Genomic DNA, 14,060 nt, shown 5'->3' with positions numbered 1-14,060 from the left:
TAAAGTTCTTTCACATCTTTTCATGACTTGGTTGCTCATTTTTTTTTCTTCTTTTTTTTTTTTAGTGCTGAGTATTCCTCTGTCTGGATATGCCACAGCTTGTCAATCCATTCACCTATTGAAGGACATCTTGATTGCTTCCAAATTTTGGCAATTATGAATAATGCAGCCATAAATATCACTGTGTACTTTTTTGTATGGACATCAGTTTTTGACTCTGTTGGGTGAAATACCAAAGAGCACAAATGCTGGATCATGTGGTAAGAGTATGTTTAGTTTTTTCAGATACCACCAAACTGTTTGTTATCCAACTGCTATCATTTTAAAATAATTTTGGGTTTTTGTTTTTATGTTCTTATTCTTCTGCAATGATAGAAACATTACAATTCTTCCTTCTGTTGAATGACCATTTACATTTTTCTTTTTCTTTTTTTGTTTGTGAAAGCTTATATTATTAAACATGCATTCTTTTCTTAATTTACTTATGTTTTAATTGAAGGATAATTGCTTTACAGAACTTTGCTGTTTTCTGTCAAACCTCAGCATGAATCAGCCACAGGTACACATGTGTCCCCTCCCTCCTGAAGCTCCCTCCCATCTCCCTCCTCATCCCACACCTCTAGGTTGATACAGAGCCCCTGTTTGAGTTTCCTGAGACATACAGCAAATTCCCATTCTTTATGTTAATGGTATCCATACCTTTTCATGTTGTGGCAAATATTTTCTCTTTATTTAAGGTTTATTCCGATGGCTACTCTGGTATGTCAGTTGGGTCATGATGAACAACTCTTTGGTCAAGCACTTGTCTTAAAGAAGTAATTTGGAGCTATGCCATACATTGATTTACATGTGTTCCCCAGCAAAAACCACTACAATATTGTAAAGTAAATAGCCTCCAACTAATAAAAATAAATGAAAATAAATAAATAAATAAACCTTACCCATAGTGGGTGAAGACTAAAGAAAGTCTAAAGCTGTAATTAGTAAAGAAGCAATGTGCTTATATTAAACAGGATATTTGTGGGGTTAAAAAAAAAGAAAAAGAAATAAAGCCCATTAAAAAACAGTTTTAAAAATTTTGGAGCTATGCTTAAAAGAATAGCTAATTAAAATACATACTTTGAATAATTCACAGTATTTTTTGTTCTTTCAGCCATGCACTGTTTTAGGGTTTGCAAAGCACGCTTGCACATTCATTAATTCTACCGAGCTTTAGGAGTATTCTGTAAGGTAGACTCGGAGGATAGCTTCTTTCTTTAGTGTTAGTCACTCAGTTGTGTCCAATTCTGCCATCCATGGGCTGTAGCCCACCAGGCTCCACTGTCCATGGAATTCTCCCAGCAAAAATACTGGAGTGCATAGCCATTCCCTTCTCTTTACAGCAATGGAAACACAGCTCAGAGAGGAGAAATGAAGCTAGGGTCACACAGCCAATGGATACTAGAGATGATATTTTCCATAATTGACTTCTTGTGAAAAATGTTATTCAACATGGCTTAACTTTTAAGTAATCTTTACTTCCTGTAGATTACTTATAAGCAAGTAGTTATCTACACCTGTTTATATCTATAGACCTCTATATGGTAAACAAAAGTGGTTTGAGATGCTGGCTTCACAGCATAACTCCCTGCAGGTCTTTAATGTATAAACACATTGCAACCTTTATCATATGCAATTTGGAGTTCTAAGATGCTAAATAAGTGATAAAGGCAATATTTTAAAATGCAGTCACACCATATTTCACTTTTCTTCTAAAAAAACAGACACACATTGCTGGGGGAAGAGTGGAGTAGGAGAAAAAATTGTCAATCCAATTGAAATAGCAGCATAAAGGCTATCCTGAATTGAAGATAACATATTTATGCTTCCGTTAAAATTTATTCAGCACCTTGAGAGTGAATAATGACAGCAGCATTAACAAGTGACATATAAATAATGTGCTATAATAATTTAACTTGAAAATATTAATTTTCATGAGTTTTTATTGCATTGAATGGTTTCTTACATATATAATAAATCTTGGAAATCAAGTCTCATTACTTTCCCTTTCCCATGTTTGAATATCATGTCTACTTAATTGACATAATTCCTAGTGATGTCTATTAAATTTCTTCACTATATTGCTGAATAAAATAAGCGGTACTTTAATCTTTCTGCACAGATGTAGCACCTAAGCACTGCTGTTTTTCAAGGTTTAGTTTTTAGTTGCGATGTATAAAATTTCACATGTTCAACTGCAAATTACTTACTTACTGCTTCCTGGATGCTTATTGGGAAACATGTTTCTTTTGTTCAGCAAGAAAAAGGAAGTTCAATATGGTCCAGTCTATCAATATTTGCAGAGAAACTGAATCATCTTTTCTCTGTACACATTTATCTATGCTCCAATTAAACAAGTAATGGTTGGTACATTGAGCACTTGATCAATTTTAAATTATCAACTGAGGATGTGAATATTCTATTCCTATGCCCTCCTTTTGCTTCTTTTCTAAGTTCGCAAAATAATTGCTTTGAATTCTAAGCTTCATAAGCATCTCTAAATGTAGCTTATGCGCTGTGCTGTGCCTAGTCGCTCAGTTGTATCTGACTCTTCGTGACCCCATGAACCGTAGTCAGCTAGCTTCCTCTGTCTGTGGGATTTCCCAGGCAAGAATACTGTCATGGGATGCCATTTCCTTCTCCAGGGCATCTCCCCAACCCAGGAATCGAACCCAGGTCTCCCACATTGCAGGCAGATTCTTTACCATCCGAGCCATCAGCGAAGCCCAAGTTTAGCTTAAGGTACTACCTTTTCACTGATAAAATTAAGTTTAGCTCATCTTAATTCTTTCAGTGAAAAGGTAGTACTTACTATTTGGGAAATACTTATTGCCCAGTCACTTTGTAAATGATCTCTTTCCGTGAAATCACCATCCGTGTATTCATTACATATTTATGGAATGACCATTAAGTGTGTGCCACTATGCATAAGTCACAATGAAGTTATAGATAAAGAACTTAAGGAAGTTAGATCTGGCACAATTGTGAGATCTGCAGAAATGAAGGTAGAAAGAACAGAAGAATCAGAGGAGACATTAACAAGTCAGTCGCAGAAATCATCCTCTCTCAGGTACCAAAGTGGAGGAGGGAAACTCATGGGGGGATCCAGGGGGAGCTGTTGACCTTCTGTAACGATCACTTCTGCAGTCTATAGTCACGCTCCTGCAGGTGGTCCTAAGTTTGCTGTGGTCAGCTGGGCTAGCAGCTAGAAATAAGAGCTAGAAGTGGAGCAGAGGAGACAGGCAGAAACTTGCCAGGAATCTTTAACCTTGCTCATCATCACATGTGACTATTGTGTTGAGAGTAATGAGGGCTGCCTCACTCTTCCTTTTAAACCTGCTGTAGTTTCCACTGTTGAGAAATTCTTACCCAGAATCATTTCAGAGTCACCTCCACAAAAAGCCTTTTGCTGCTTTTTCTGCTAAATGTCTTCAGTCGTGTCCAACTCTTTGCAACCCTATGAACTGTAGCCTGCCAGGCTCCTCTGTCCATAGGATTCTCCATGCAAGAATACTGAAGTGGATTGCCATACCTTCCTCCAGGGGATCTTCCTGACCCAGGGGTTGAACCCTCATCTCTTACATCTCCTCCATTGGCAGGAGGGTTCTTCACCGCTAGCATCACCTGTTACTCATGTCTTATTTTAGATTAGGTTCCTCAGATGCAAGATTTGAGAGTGATTGGTTAAGAAGTGTTCATGGGAAAACCTAGTAAGAAACTAGGAACATAGAACCAAGAAAGGAAGATGGTCAAGAACCTATGTGATGTGATGCAATATCCCATGATGGGTAACTTTTTCTCAAGTGTGTATCATATGTCCAGATGGTCCTGACTAAGGGGTATTTATATCCCTGGGGGCATTTATATTCCCAACTCACTCAGATACTTGTTAAGAAACGCTTGTGGAAGTGATGTAATATAAAAGTTTTCCACATTTACACAAAAATGTGTACTCCAAAAGCTTGAGGCCCATCTTCTAACAAACTAACAGTTGTTACCATTGGTACTAAAAAAAGATTGGTACTCAGATTGCATGAAAATAACAACAGGATCCATAGAGAAATGAATAGAACATTTTCTATACAAATAGTCATAATTCTAAATAGTATATCCCCTGATATCTTACTTTAAGTATATTTACATAGAACCAGGGCTTCCTTGGTGGCTGAGTGATAAAGAATCCACTTGCAATTCAGGAGACATGGGTGTGATCCCTGGGTCGAGAAGATCCCCTGGAGAAGGGAATGGCAACCCACTCCATATTCTTGTCTGGGACTTCTCATGGACAGAGGAACTTGGCAGGCTACAGTCCACTGGGTCACAAGAGATGGAAATGACTTAGGGACTAAACAACAGCAAACATAGGTGAGATAGAAACAAGAAGGGGGGGGTGTCTTTTTTATTAAAAATTACTTATTTTTCTGCTTTCCATAATATTCTTGAAAGTGTCTATAAAAAACAAAGTAAAAAATGGTGACACTGATGAGATAGTAAAAAGTTTTCTACAGATGTACTGAATAGACTTCAGAAGTTCAAGTGGTTAAATATATACTCCACCTTACCTTACAATGTCCCAGTCAGTCTCCATAGATTCTTAGAACTTTGATTAGAATCACAGAGCAGTGACTGTTTATGGGTCTCTAAGCATCTGTAGAAGGAAATGGCAACCCACTCCAGTATTCTTGCCTGGAGAATCCCATGGACGGAGGAGCCTGGCAGGCTACAGTCCACAGGGTCGCAAAGAGTTGGACACGACTGAATGACTTCACTTTCTTTCACTTTTCTTTCAAGCATCTGAATATACAAACATCTTCACATTTTATAATCTGGTACACCAGTTATTTGATCTGTTATCACATGTTTTTGAGGGAAAAGGAAAAAGAAGTCTAAATGGGCTCCTTTTGACAGCTCCACTTGCTGTTTGTTAACAGTGTAGCAATCTTGTTGACTGATCATGATTATTATAAAAAAAAAAAATTCTGCTAATAAAGGACACTGCATTCAAAACCAGACGAAAAATTGAACATGCTAATTAGATTAAATGTGAAAGTGGAACTGGATAATCTTATGAAGCATATTTTAGTTTTGCAAGGACTGATTTTATAATTGCTATTTTCATATAAATAACTTGCTATGTCCAACCTCTAAAAAATTGTAAAATTTTTTGATACAATAAAATGACTTTTATAGTGTGATGGGTCATTTTAATAACAGTATACATAATCTACTTTATAAAGAGAAATTGCTATATTCTAAGCATATTTTGTCATAAGCAGGGCTTAAGCTACAGAAGAGGACTGTAGCTCGCCAGTTTCTTCTGGTCACGTAATTTCCCAGGCAAGAATACTGGGGCGAGTTGCCATTTTCTGCTCCAGGGGATCTTCCTGACCCAGGGATTGGACTCATGTCTCCTAAGTCTCCTGCATTGCTGGCAGATTCTTTACTGCTAACACCACCTGGGAAATCCAAAGATAAATTAATAGATACTAATTTTTATATCTACCTTGCTATATCTATAACTATATATATGTATATATAAACTATGAGATGAATTACCTCATATATTTAAAATATTTCATTGATAAACATTCTTAATAGGTATATATGAGAAAGTATCTATAATAGATGCTTTTACTCATCTTTCAATGTGGTCTATGATCAATAACTAAGTATTGTTTCTACTCATGTAAGGTTTGTTCACAGAGTGTAGAGGCAGACATTGTATGTGCAAGTAAAGGCAAATTGATAACATTTATCTATACATCTTGGAGAAATATATATCTTAGTCTGTTCAGGTGGGTATAACAGAATACCATAGACTGAGTAGGTTATAAAAGACAGACTTATTTTTCCAGGTTCCTGAGGCTGAGAAGTGGTGATCAGCACTACAAAATCCAGGTGCTGGCAGATGAAATGTTTGCTGAGGGCTGGGTCATTGGTTCATAGACGGCTCTCTTTTGAAACTTGCTGTGGGCTCGTCTGGAGGAAAGTCAGGCTCTGGAGTCTTTTTTATAAGGATATTACTCCCATTCATGAGAGCCTAACCCTCAGGACCCAAAGTGAAAGTGTTTGTAGCTCAGCTGTGTCTGACTCTTTGTGACCCCAGGGACTGTAGGCCACAGGGCTCTTCTGTCCATGGAATTCTCCAGGCAAGAATATTGGAGTGGTTAGCCATTTCCTCCTCCAGGGGAATCTTCCTAATCCACAGATCAAACCCGAGTCTCTTATGTCTCCTGCATTGGTAGGCAGGCTCTTTACCACTACCATCAAATTTGTCAGTTACATATATTGTTTTGGAGACCAGAAAAGATGCATGGAATGAAACACTCAGAGAAGTTAATATAAATGTATGTGACCGAAAACATATTTAATATCCAAATATCGAGTTGTTTTGTTGTGTGCTCGTGTGATAAGAGACGAAATTAGGAGAGTGAAGCAAAAAAATCCCACTTTTTGTGGTATAATCCTATCATATCACAGATAAATCAGCAGTTTTACTTAATGGCTGATGTTCTTGAGCCAAGATCACATAATTTAATGATAATATATTTCTAATGTCAGTTTTTTACTTATAAAATAATATTGTTTGGTGTTGAAAAATAATGTTTGAAATCTGGCTCATAGCACAGTAGTCTACATGGGGATAGTTTTAAATTAACATCTTATTTTATTATAATAACAATGCTGGTTAATATATAAATATATATTAGTGATTTATCTATCTATCATGTATCTATATCTAGAATTTTATTCATGGACATTTCTATTCTATCAAATATCTATGTTGAAAATTATGGCTTTTAAAAGAAAACTTGGTTCCATATACAGAAAGCTAGGTTGCAGTATTCAAAATTGCCTAAAAGATTTCACTTAATAAGGAGTACCAGCAATGTTTAAATAATTACCACTAATTTAGCCTAAGCATTCCTGGAGAAGGACATGGCAACCCACTCCAGTATTCTCGCCTGGAGAATCCCATGGACAGAGAAACCTGGTGGGCTACAGTCCATGGGGCCCCAAAGAGTCAGACACGACTGAGGGACTAACACACTATCCTAAGCATACTAAGTAACATTGTAAATTGAATAAAGTACATTTCAGAGACTTCCATTCCTAGAATGTAATAGATCATACTAGGCTAATGCTTCTATGCATGTATTAGACAAAAGCTGGTTACATCTCGTACATATTTATATTTAAAGATGTCAGAGGTCTCTGGACGAGTTACCTTCTGGAAAGATGGAACCATTACAAGGTGAACTAAAGATTACTGACAATTTTCCATTTATGAAGCATTTTGGATCCTAGGCCCAACTAGGGGAATTCTTCCTGAAATTGCTACTTCCCTGATACCTTCATGTTTTCATCTACCTTTTGAGTTATCTAATTGACAGCTTTATACCTAGTTAGCAATTTATTTATATTAATTTCCTCTGTTACAATAACTGATGTGATTTATATCTCCTAACTGGAGTCTTACTAGGACAAATGTGAATGTAACACATTGTATTTAAAATTAGGAATAGTATATAGTGAGGAGAGACTAAAGAGAGAATACTGGTGAAAGTGAAAGTCATTCAGTCTTGTCCAACTCTTTGCAACCCCATGGACTGTAGCCCACCAGGCTCCTCTGTCCATGGAATTCTCCAGGCAAGGATACTGGAGTGGGTAGCCTTTCCCTTCTCAAGGGGATCTCTCCAACCCAGGGATCAAACCCAGGTCTCCCGCATTGCAGGCGGATTCTTCACTGTCTGAGCCACCAGGGAAACCCTGGGAATCCTGGTAGATTTATGCAGATTTGCATATCCCCTTCTAAGATTAGATTTCTATAACATTAATCATACCAAACAACTAGTGTATATTTGCTCATGAATTTTATTCTGTAAATATTAAATTGAATGTTAGGGTTATTATTCATTTTAGAAGTGATGTTTTCAGGCATGTTTGAAAGAATTGGGCAGGGATGACATAAATAGCTGACCCATGTTGTGGTTTCCTGAGTCTGAGGTAAAAAGACAAGCAAGGAAAAATATAAATAAGAAACATAGGAACAAGCAAATCTAAAATTTAGATGTATGTATCAAGTTAATATAAGCACCTTTTGAATCATATTCAAAGCAATATGAATCACTTTAATGATGGCAGATTTCAATAATACTTACTGGTCAATGATGTGATTCACAATGAATACATTCAAAATCATATTCTGAAATAGCAATTATCAGGAATGTGCGTCTAAGAATTGTTTTCAGATTGTAGTACATGGGGTTTCTCTGGTGGCCCAGTGGTGAAGAATCTGCCTGCCAATGCAGGAGACATGGGTTTGATCCCTGATCTGGGAGGATTCCACATACCTTGGAGCAAACTAAGCCCTTGGATCACAACCATTGAGCTTGGGAGCTGCAACTACTAAAGCCCACGTGCCCTAAAGCCCCTGATCTTCAACAAGAGAAGCAGCCACATTGAGAAGCCTAGGCAACTCAGCTGAGACTAGCCCCCACTCGCCACAGCTAGAGATAAGCCCAAACAGCAGCAAAACCCAGCACAGTTGAAAATAAATAAATAATTTTAAAAAATATATTGTTAAAAAAACCCTATAGAATATAGATACAGAAAGGAAAATATGAACGTTTTTCATTGTATTCTATTTGCTTTTCCTTAGAAATATTTCAAATAAATTTTCCAAAGGCATCTTTTTAAATAAAATAATATGCTATTGATTTCATTTTTTTTCTGCATGCCTAATCTTTTCAACTAAGAAAACTTCTTAAATTTCTCCTCAGTACTTTAGGTAGTCAAAGTTATCTGTCAGCTCTCCATTTTCTCCCAAAAATAATAAAAATTGTATTAAAGCAGAAAAAAAAAAAAATCTATGAACTAGAAATAAAAGCAGAGTGGCCAGTTTCAGCATCCAAGTCACTGAGCTTTCCAACATATGTTCCAACAACTCATGACGTGTTACTTACAGAACAATTCACTTCACTCTCCCCATCATAAAAATGAAAATATATAAATCATTCATCTTTCCAGATTTTCAGACATAAACCTGGAAACATCTGTGGCTTTTTGGTTCACTTTGCAATATTCAGACTAGTCATTCAGTGTTTGAGTTTTTTTTTTTTCCCCTCTTCTGGAATCTGTTTTCATAAGAACTACTACCTGTTACAAACCTGAATATTTTGACAGAGTTTTTGGTTACTTTTTTAGTTTTCCCCAGATATGTTTTACTTTTTCCACAGGATTTCTTGGCTAATGACAGCTATGACCTAACTGCAGTGAAAAAGTACCAACATGATATTTGAGGCTGATACATCTGGCAGACAAAAGGCAAAAAGAGTATGTGAGATATTTCATCACTAAAGTAGATGCAAAATTGGGCATTATAAGCCATGCTAATATTATAAGTGTCAGTTTATATCTTAGTGTCAGTTTAGTTTTCTTTTTAATTTGTTGGTGATGACACTATTCACTATTCATTGTACCAAAGTCAACGTGTAAATATAGTCACAGAAACTTCTTTATAACATAGGAATAAAGTAGAGAATCTTATGATGGAAGTATTGGATGCGGGCAGAAAACACTATTGAAAAAGGGTAAAAATCCTATTAGCAGCATTTTCTTTTTTTAAAAGATAGCCTTAAAGTTGTGATCTTAATATGATGAAGATAATATGTTACTATATGTTCCTCACTGGTTTTAAGAGTCCTTTTTTAATCAGCTATTTTATTTGGAAAGAGCAATATATATTAAAAAGAAAGGGCTTTCAGATTATCTCCATTTCTTCTCTCAAAATTGTAGTGATAAATCTGGTTGTCTCTCTTAATGAAGCACACTGTAGCTTCAAATTTTAGTAAAGATTATCTAGCAAAAAAAAAAAAAAAAAAAGATATAGTCACAGGCAAACATTCTTGCTTTATTTGTCTCTTGTTGCCTGAGTCTCAAATGAAGCAGCTTTTTTCTCCAAAAATGCAAACCAGGAAGACCCTGCTTCTGGAAAGGCATGACACAACTTTATTCATTTATTTGTTTTTTCAATATTTCCACAAACAAAACAGTTTCAAAAGCTCATAATATGAGTTGAATTTAAAAGATAAAATCTGCCTTCACTAAAGGAACTTAACGTGCTTTAAAACAGGAGTGATATGCAGATGGCCAATAAAGTATTATATGCATTAAAAGAAGTGATTACAAGGTGAAGCAGGTGAATAAGGAATATAGTGATAAAGGCCTCTGAAAAAAATGTATGTTGGTGACAAGTATTCCTTTCAGAGGTAATTCTTAATTGGATCTTTCATGATTTTCTAAAAGAAATTTGTTTAGCTCATCATTCAAACAGAAAACATTTTATTTATTATAATTATTTTATTTTAGAAGACTACATATGTGAATAAAACTAGAAGCATGAAGCAAAGTTACATGTTAAAGGAACTGAATATTCTTTTATCCTTGGTGCTGTCAGAAGACTGTATCATTTTAGGCAAATCCAGCCCATCATCAGTTTTTATATTTATTGGGATGTGTCTTACCCATTATTTTACTATTGTCTTTGATAGCTGTCTTCTTTTTATAAATGCAGGAGGAGAAAGGAATGACAGAGGGTGAGTTGGTTGGATGGCATCACTGACTCAGTGGACATGAGCAAGCTCCAGGAGTTGGTGATGGACAGGGAAGACTCGTGTTCTGCAGTCCATGGGGTTGCAGAGAGTAGGACACCACTGAGCGACTGAACTGAACTGAGTTATCCTTAAAACTAATCTAGCATTGCTGGATTAGAAGACTAATCTAACACTGACCCTTAATTTAGAGCAAAGTTTGCTCTTTTATCAGAAAACAAAGCCTGGAGAAAAGAAGGATTCCACGAACCTGTAACAACAGAAGAAGAGGAAAAGACAACTGAAAGGTGTCTTTGCTGAGTTGCCACTGGCAATGTTAAACTTTGAACCCTGTACTTCTGGTAAACAACATGGGTCAAGAAGTCTCCTCCATCTTTTTGAGCTTTGGGAAAATCTTATCACAATGAATAATTCTCCCCCACATGGAAAGGTCGGGCATGTTGAGGCATGGCCCCCCCTCCCTACGCCTCTCCCACGGCGCCCTCCCCTTCCTCTCGGGTTCCTGCCCCCTCCCCCTCCACTCCGGCCCCTTTCGCCCCTGCTCCCGCCCCTGAGGCTTCACCGCCGGCCCGGATCCTCCGGCCCTTACCCCTGTCTTGTATCCTCCCCTTCCCCCCGTCACTCCCTTCTCGTCTCCGGTTAGCTCCCACACTCGCTCCCATAGCAACCCTCCAGGGGCCTCCCCTCCCCTCCCCCAGCCCCGCTACTCCCCCTGCGACAAGTAGCCGGAGCCGAGGGCCTGGCCCAGGTCCACGTCCCCTTCTCTCTCCAGGCCTTAGCACAGATGGAGGCCAAGCTGGGATCCTTTTCCTCCAACCCCACTCAGCACATTAAGCAGTTTACTGGTCTGACCCGCGCCTATGCCTTAACATGGCAGGACATTTATGTCATCCTGGGGTCTACCACCACCCCCGAAGAGAGGCAGGCCATTTGGACGGCAGCCAGGGCTCAGGCCGACCAGCGGCACTGTGCCAACCCCTCCCCCGAGCGCCCCCGGGAGCTCAGGCAGTTCCTGACGCCAACCCTGATTGGAACTACCAGGAAGGGGGTGGCGGCCAGCTGCGGGTACGCTATATGATAGAGTGTCTCCTCGATGGGATGGAAACGTCCTCCCATAAGATAGTAAACCTCCTCAAACTAGATGAGGTGACTCAGGGGCCCGACGAAAACCCAGCCATGTTTCTTAATCGGCTGACTGAAGCCCTTGTTCAATACACCAGACTCCCCTGAGTCCCCCACTGGGGCAGCTACCTTGGCCAATCATTTTATCTCCCAATCCGCACCTGACATCCGAAGAAAACTGGCCAAGGCCGAGGATGGCCCTCAGACCCCTATTCGAGACCTGGTAAAAATGGCCTTTAAAGTTTACAACGCCCGTGAAGAAACTGCTGAGGCCAGCCGAAAGGCAAGCCTCAAGCAAAAGGCTGAATTTCAGGCAAGCCTCCTAATCCAGCAAACCCAGGCCTTGGTAGCGGCCCTGCAACCGGCGGCGGGCTCAGGGCCCCAAAACCCCCCTCCGGGGGCCTGCTTCAAGTGCGGCCAAGAAGGACACTGGGCCAAGATGTGCCCCAATCCGCAGCCTCCTTCCAAGCCGTGCCTGTTGTGCAAACAACGAGGATACTGGGCTAGTAACTGTCCCCAGGCCTCTCGGGCCCCGACCTCTAGGGGCCAGGGACCAGAGCATCCCAGGGAGATCTCCTGCCCTCCTTCGGCCTTGGAGCTGCTGAGCTTCGACGATGACTGACGCCACCCAGACTCGGGAACCCCGATAACCCAAGCTGAGCCCAGGGTAACGCTCCAGGTAGCGGGTAAGTCTATCAACTTTCTAGTTGATACGGGGGCTACCTATTCGGTCCTTCCCTCTTTGGGGGGCACTTTACGTCCTTCCCAGGTTTCGGTTATGAGCATTGACGGCCAACCCTCGTGTCCGCTCCAAGCCCAACCGCTATCCTGTCAATTAGATTCCTGCCTATTTACCCACTCCTTTTTCGTCATCCCCTCCTGCCCTACTCCTCTCTTGGGAAGAGATGTACTCGCTAAGCTGAAGGCCACCCTTCACCTGACTCCAGGATCGGCTCCCACGTCAGGGACCTTCCTAATGCTACTTGTTGACCCTCCAACCTCTTCTGTTAATCCTGAGGTCTGGGACACCCGAGTCCTGGTGGTGGCTCAGCACCACCCTCCAGTCCTCATCCGGCTAAGGGACCCCACCTGCTTCCCAGCCAGGCCCCAGTTTCCTTTGTCTACTCATAACCTCAGGGGGCTAAAGCCCATCATCGACCGTCTCATGGGACAGGGTCTTTTGATCCCCACGACTTCCCCCTGTAACACGCCCATCCTCCCTGTTCGAAAGGCTTCAGGAGACTACCGGCTAGTGCAGGATCTCCGCCTGATCAACGCGGCGGTGGTCCCTGCCCATCCACTTGTCCCTAACCCCTACACCCTCCTTTCTTCCATACCTCCCAAAACCTCTCATTTCACCGTTATTGACCTCAAGGATGCCTTTTTTACCATCCCACTCCACCCCGACTGCCAATTCCTCTTTGCTTTTACCTGGACTGACCCCGACACCCAGCTGGCCACACAACTCACATGGACCGTACTCCCTCAGGAGTTCAGAGACAGTCCCCACTACTTCGGACAGGCTCTGTCCCAAGACCTGGCCAGATGCTCGCTCCGCCCTAGCACCCTCCTCCAATATGTAGATGACCTGCTCCTTTGCAGCCCCTCAGAAGAGACCTCCCGACAACATTCTGCAACTCTTCTTAATTTCCTCGGTTCCCAGGGTTACAGAGCCTCACAATCCAAGGCCAAACTGACTCAGACTTCTGTTGTCTATCTAGGCCTCCAAATCACCCCTACCACTAAGGCCCTGACAGCAGATCGGTGTAGCCTTCTCAGGTCCATCTGTCCTCTGGCCAACGGAGACCAGATATTGTCCTTCCTAGGAATGACGGGGTTCTTCCGACACTGGGTCCCAAATTACGCCACCCTGGCCAAACCCCTATATGCCGCCGCTAAAGAGACTCCCACAGGACCGCTGTCTTCCCCCACCGAAGTGGCTCAGGCCTTCCACGCTTTACGCTCAACCCTATTGGCTGCACCCCCTCTCTTTCTCCCAAATCCCAACTATCCGCACCATCTATACACTGATGAAAAGGGAGGGATAGCCTTTGGAGCCTTGGTGCAACCGATTGGCCCCGAACTGCTGCCTATTGCTTACATATCCAAACAACTTGACCCCACAGCCAGGGGATGGTTCCCCTGCCTGTGGGCACTAGCGGCAGCGGCAACATTGTACGCTGATGTTAAAAAGCTGATTCATGGTCAACCCCTGACCATCTTCTCACCTCATCGCCTTGGCGATCTTTTAGCCTCTAGATTTCTGTCTGACCTCAGCGAATCCAG

The 14,060-nt window shown here is 40.8% G+C and overlaps 1 protein-coding gene across 1 annotated transcript; it reads left to right on the top strand.

Annotated features, from left to right (window-relative positions):
• Positions 1-11,099: 11,099 nt before the first annotated feature.
• LOC133065895 (uncharacterized) lies at positions 11,100-12,396 on the top strand. The gene is made up of 3 exons (XM_061156377.1): positions 11,100-11,400; positions 11,873-11,997; positions 12,106-12,396. Exons 1-3 carry the CDS (start codon positions 11,100-11,102, stop codon positions 12,394-12,396), a joined length of 717 nt encoding a protein of 238 aa, XP_061012360.1.
• The last annotated feature ends 1,664 nt before the right edge of the window (positions 12,397-14,060 follow it).

Source organism: Dama dama, chromosome 12 (assembly GCF_033118175.1).
Source record: "Dama dama isolate Ldn47 chromosome 12, ASM3311817v1, whole genome shotgun sequence".
Classification (NCBI taxonomy): Eukaryota; Metazoa; Chordata; class Mammalia; order Artiodactyla; family Cervidae; genus Dama; species Dama dama.
Note: the sequence above shows the minus strand (reverse complement) of the source record. Positions and strands in the feature narration are given on the sequence as shown.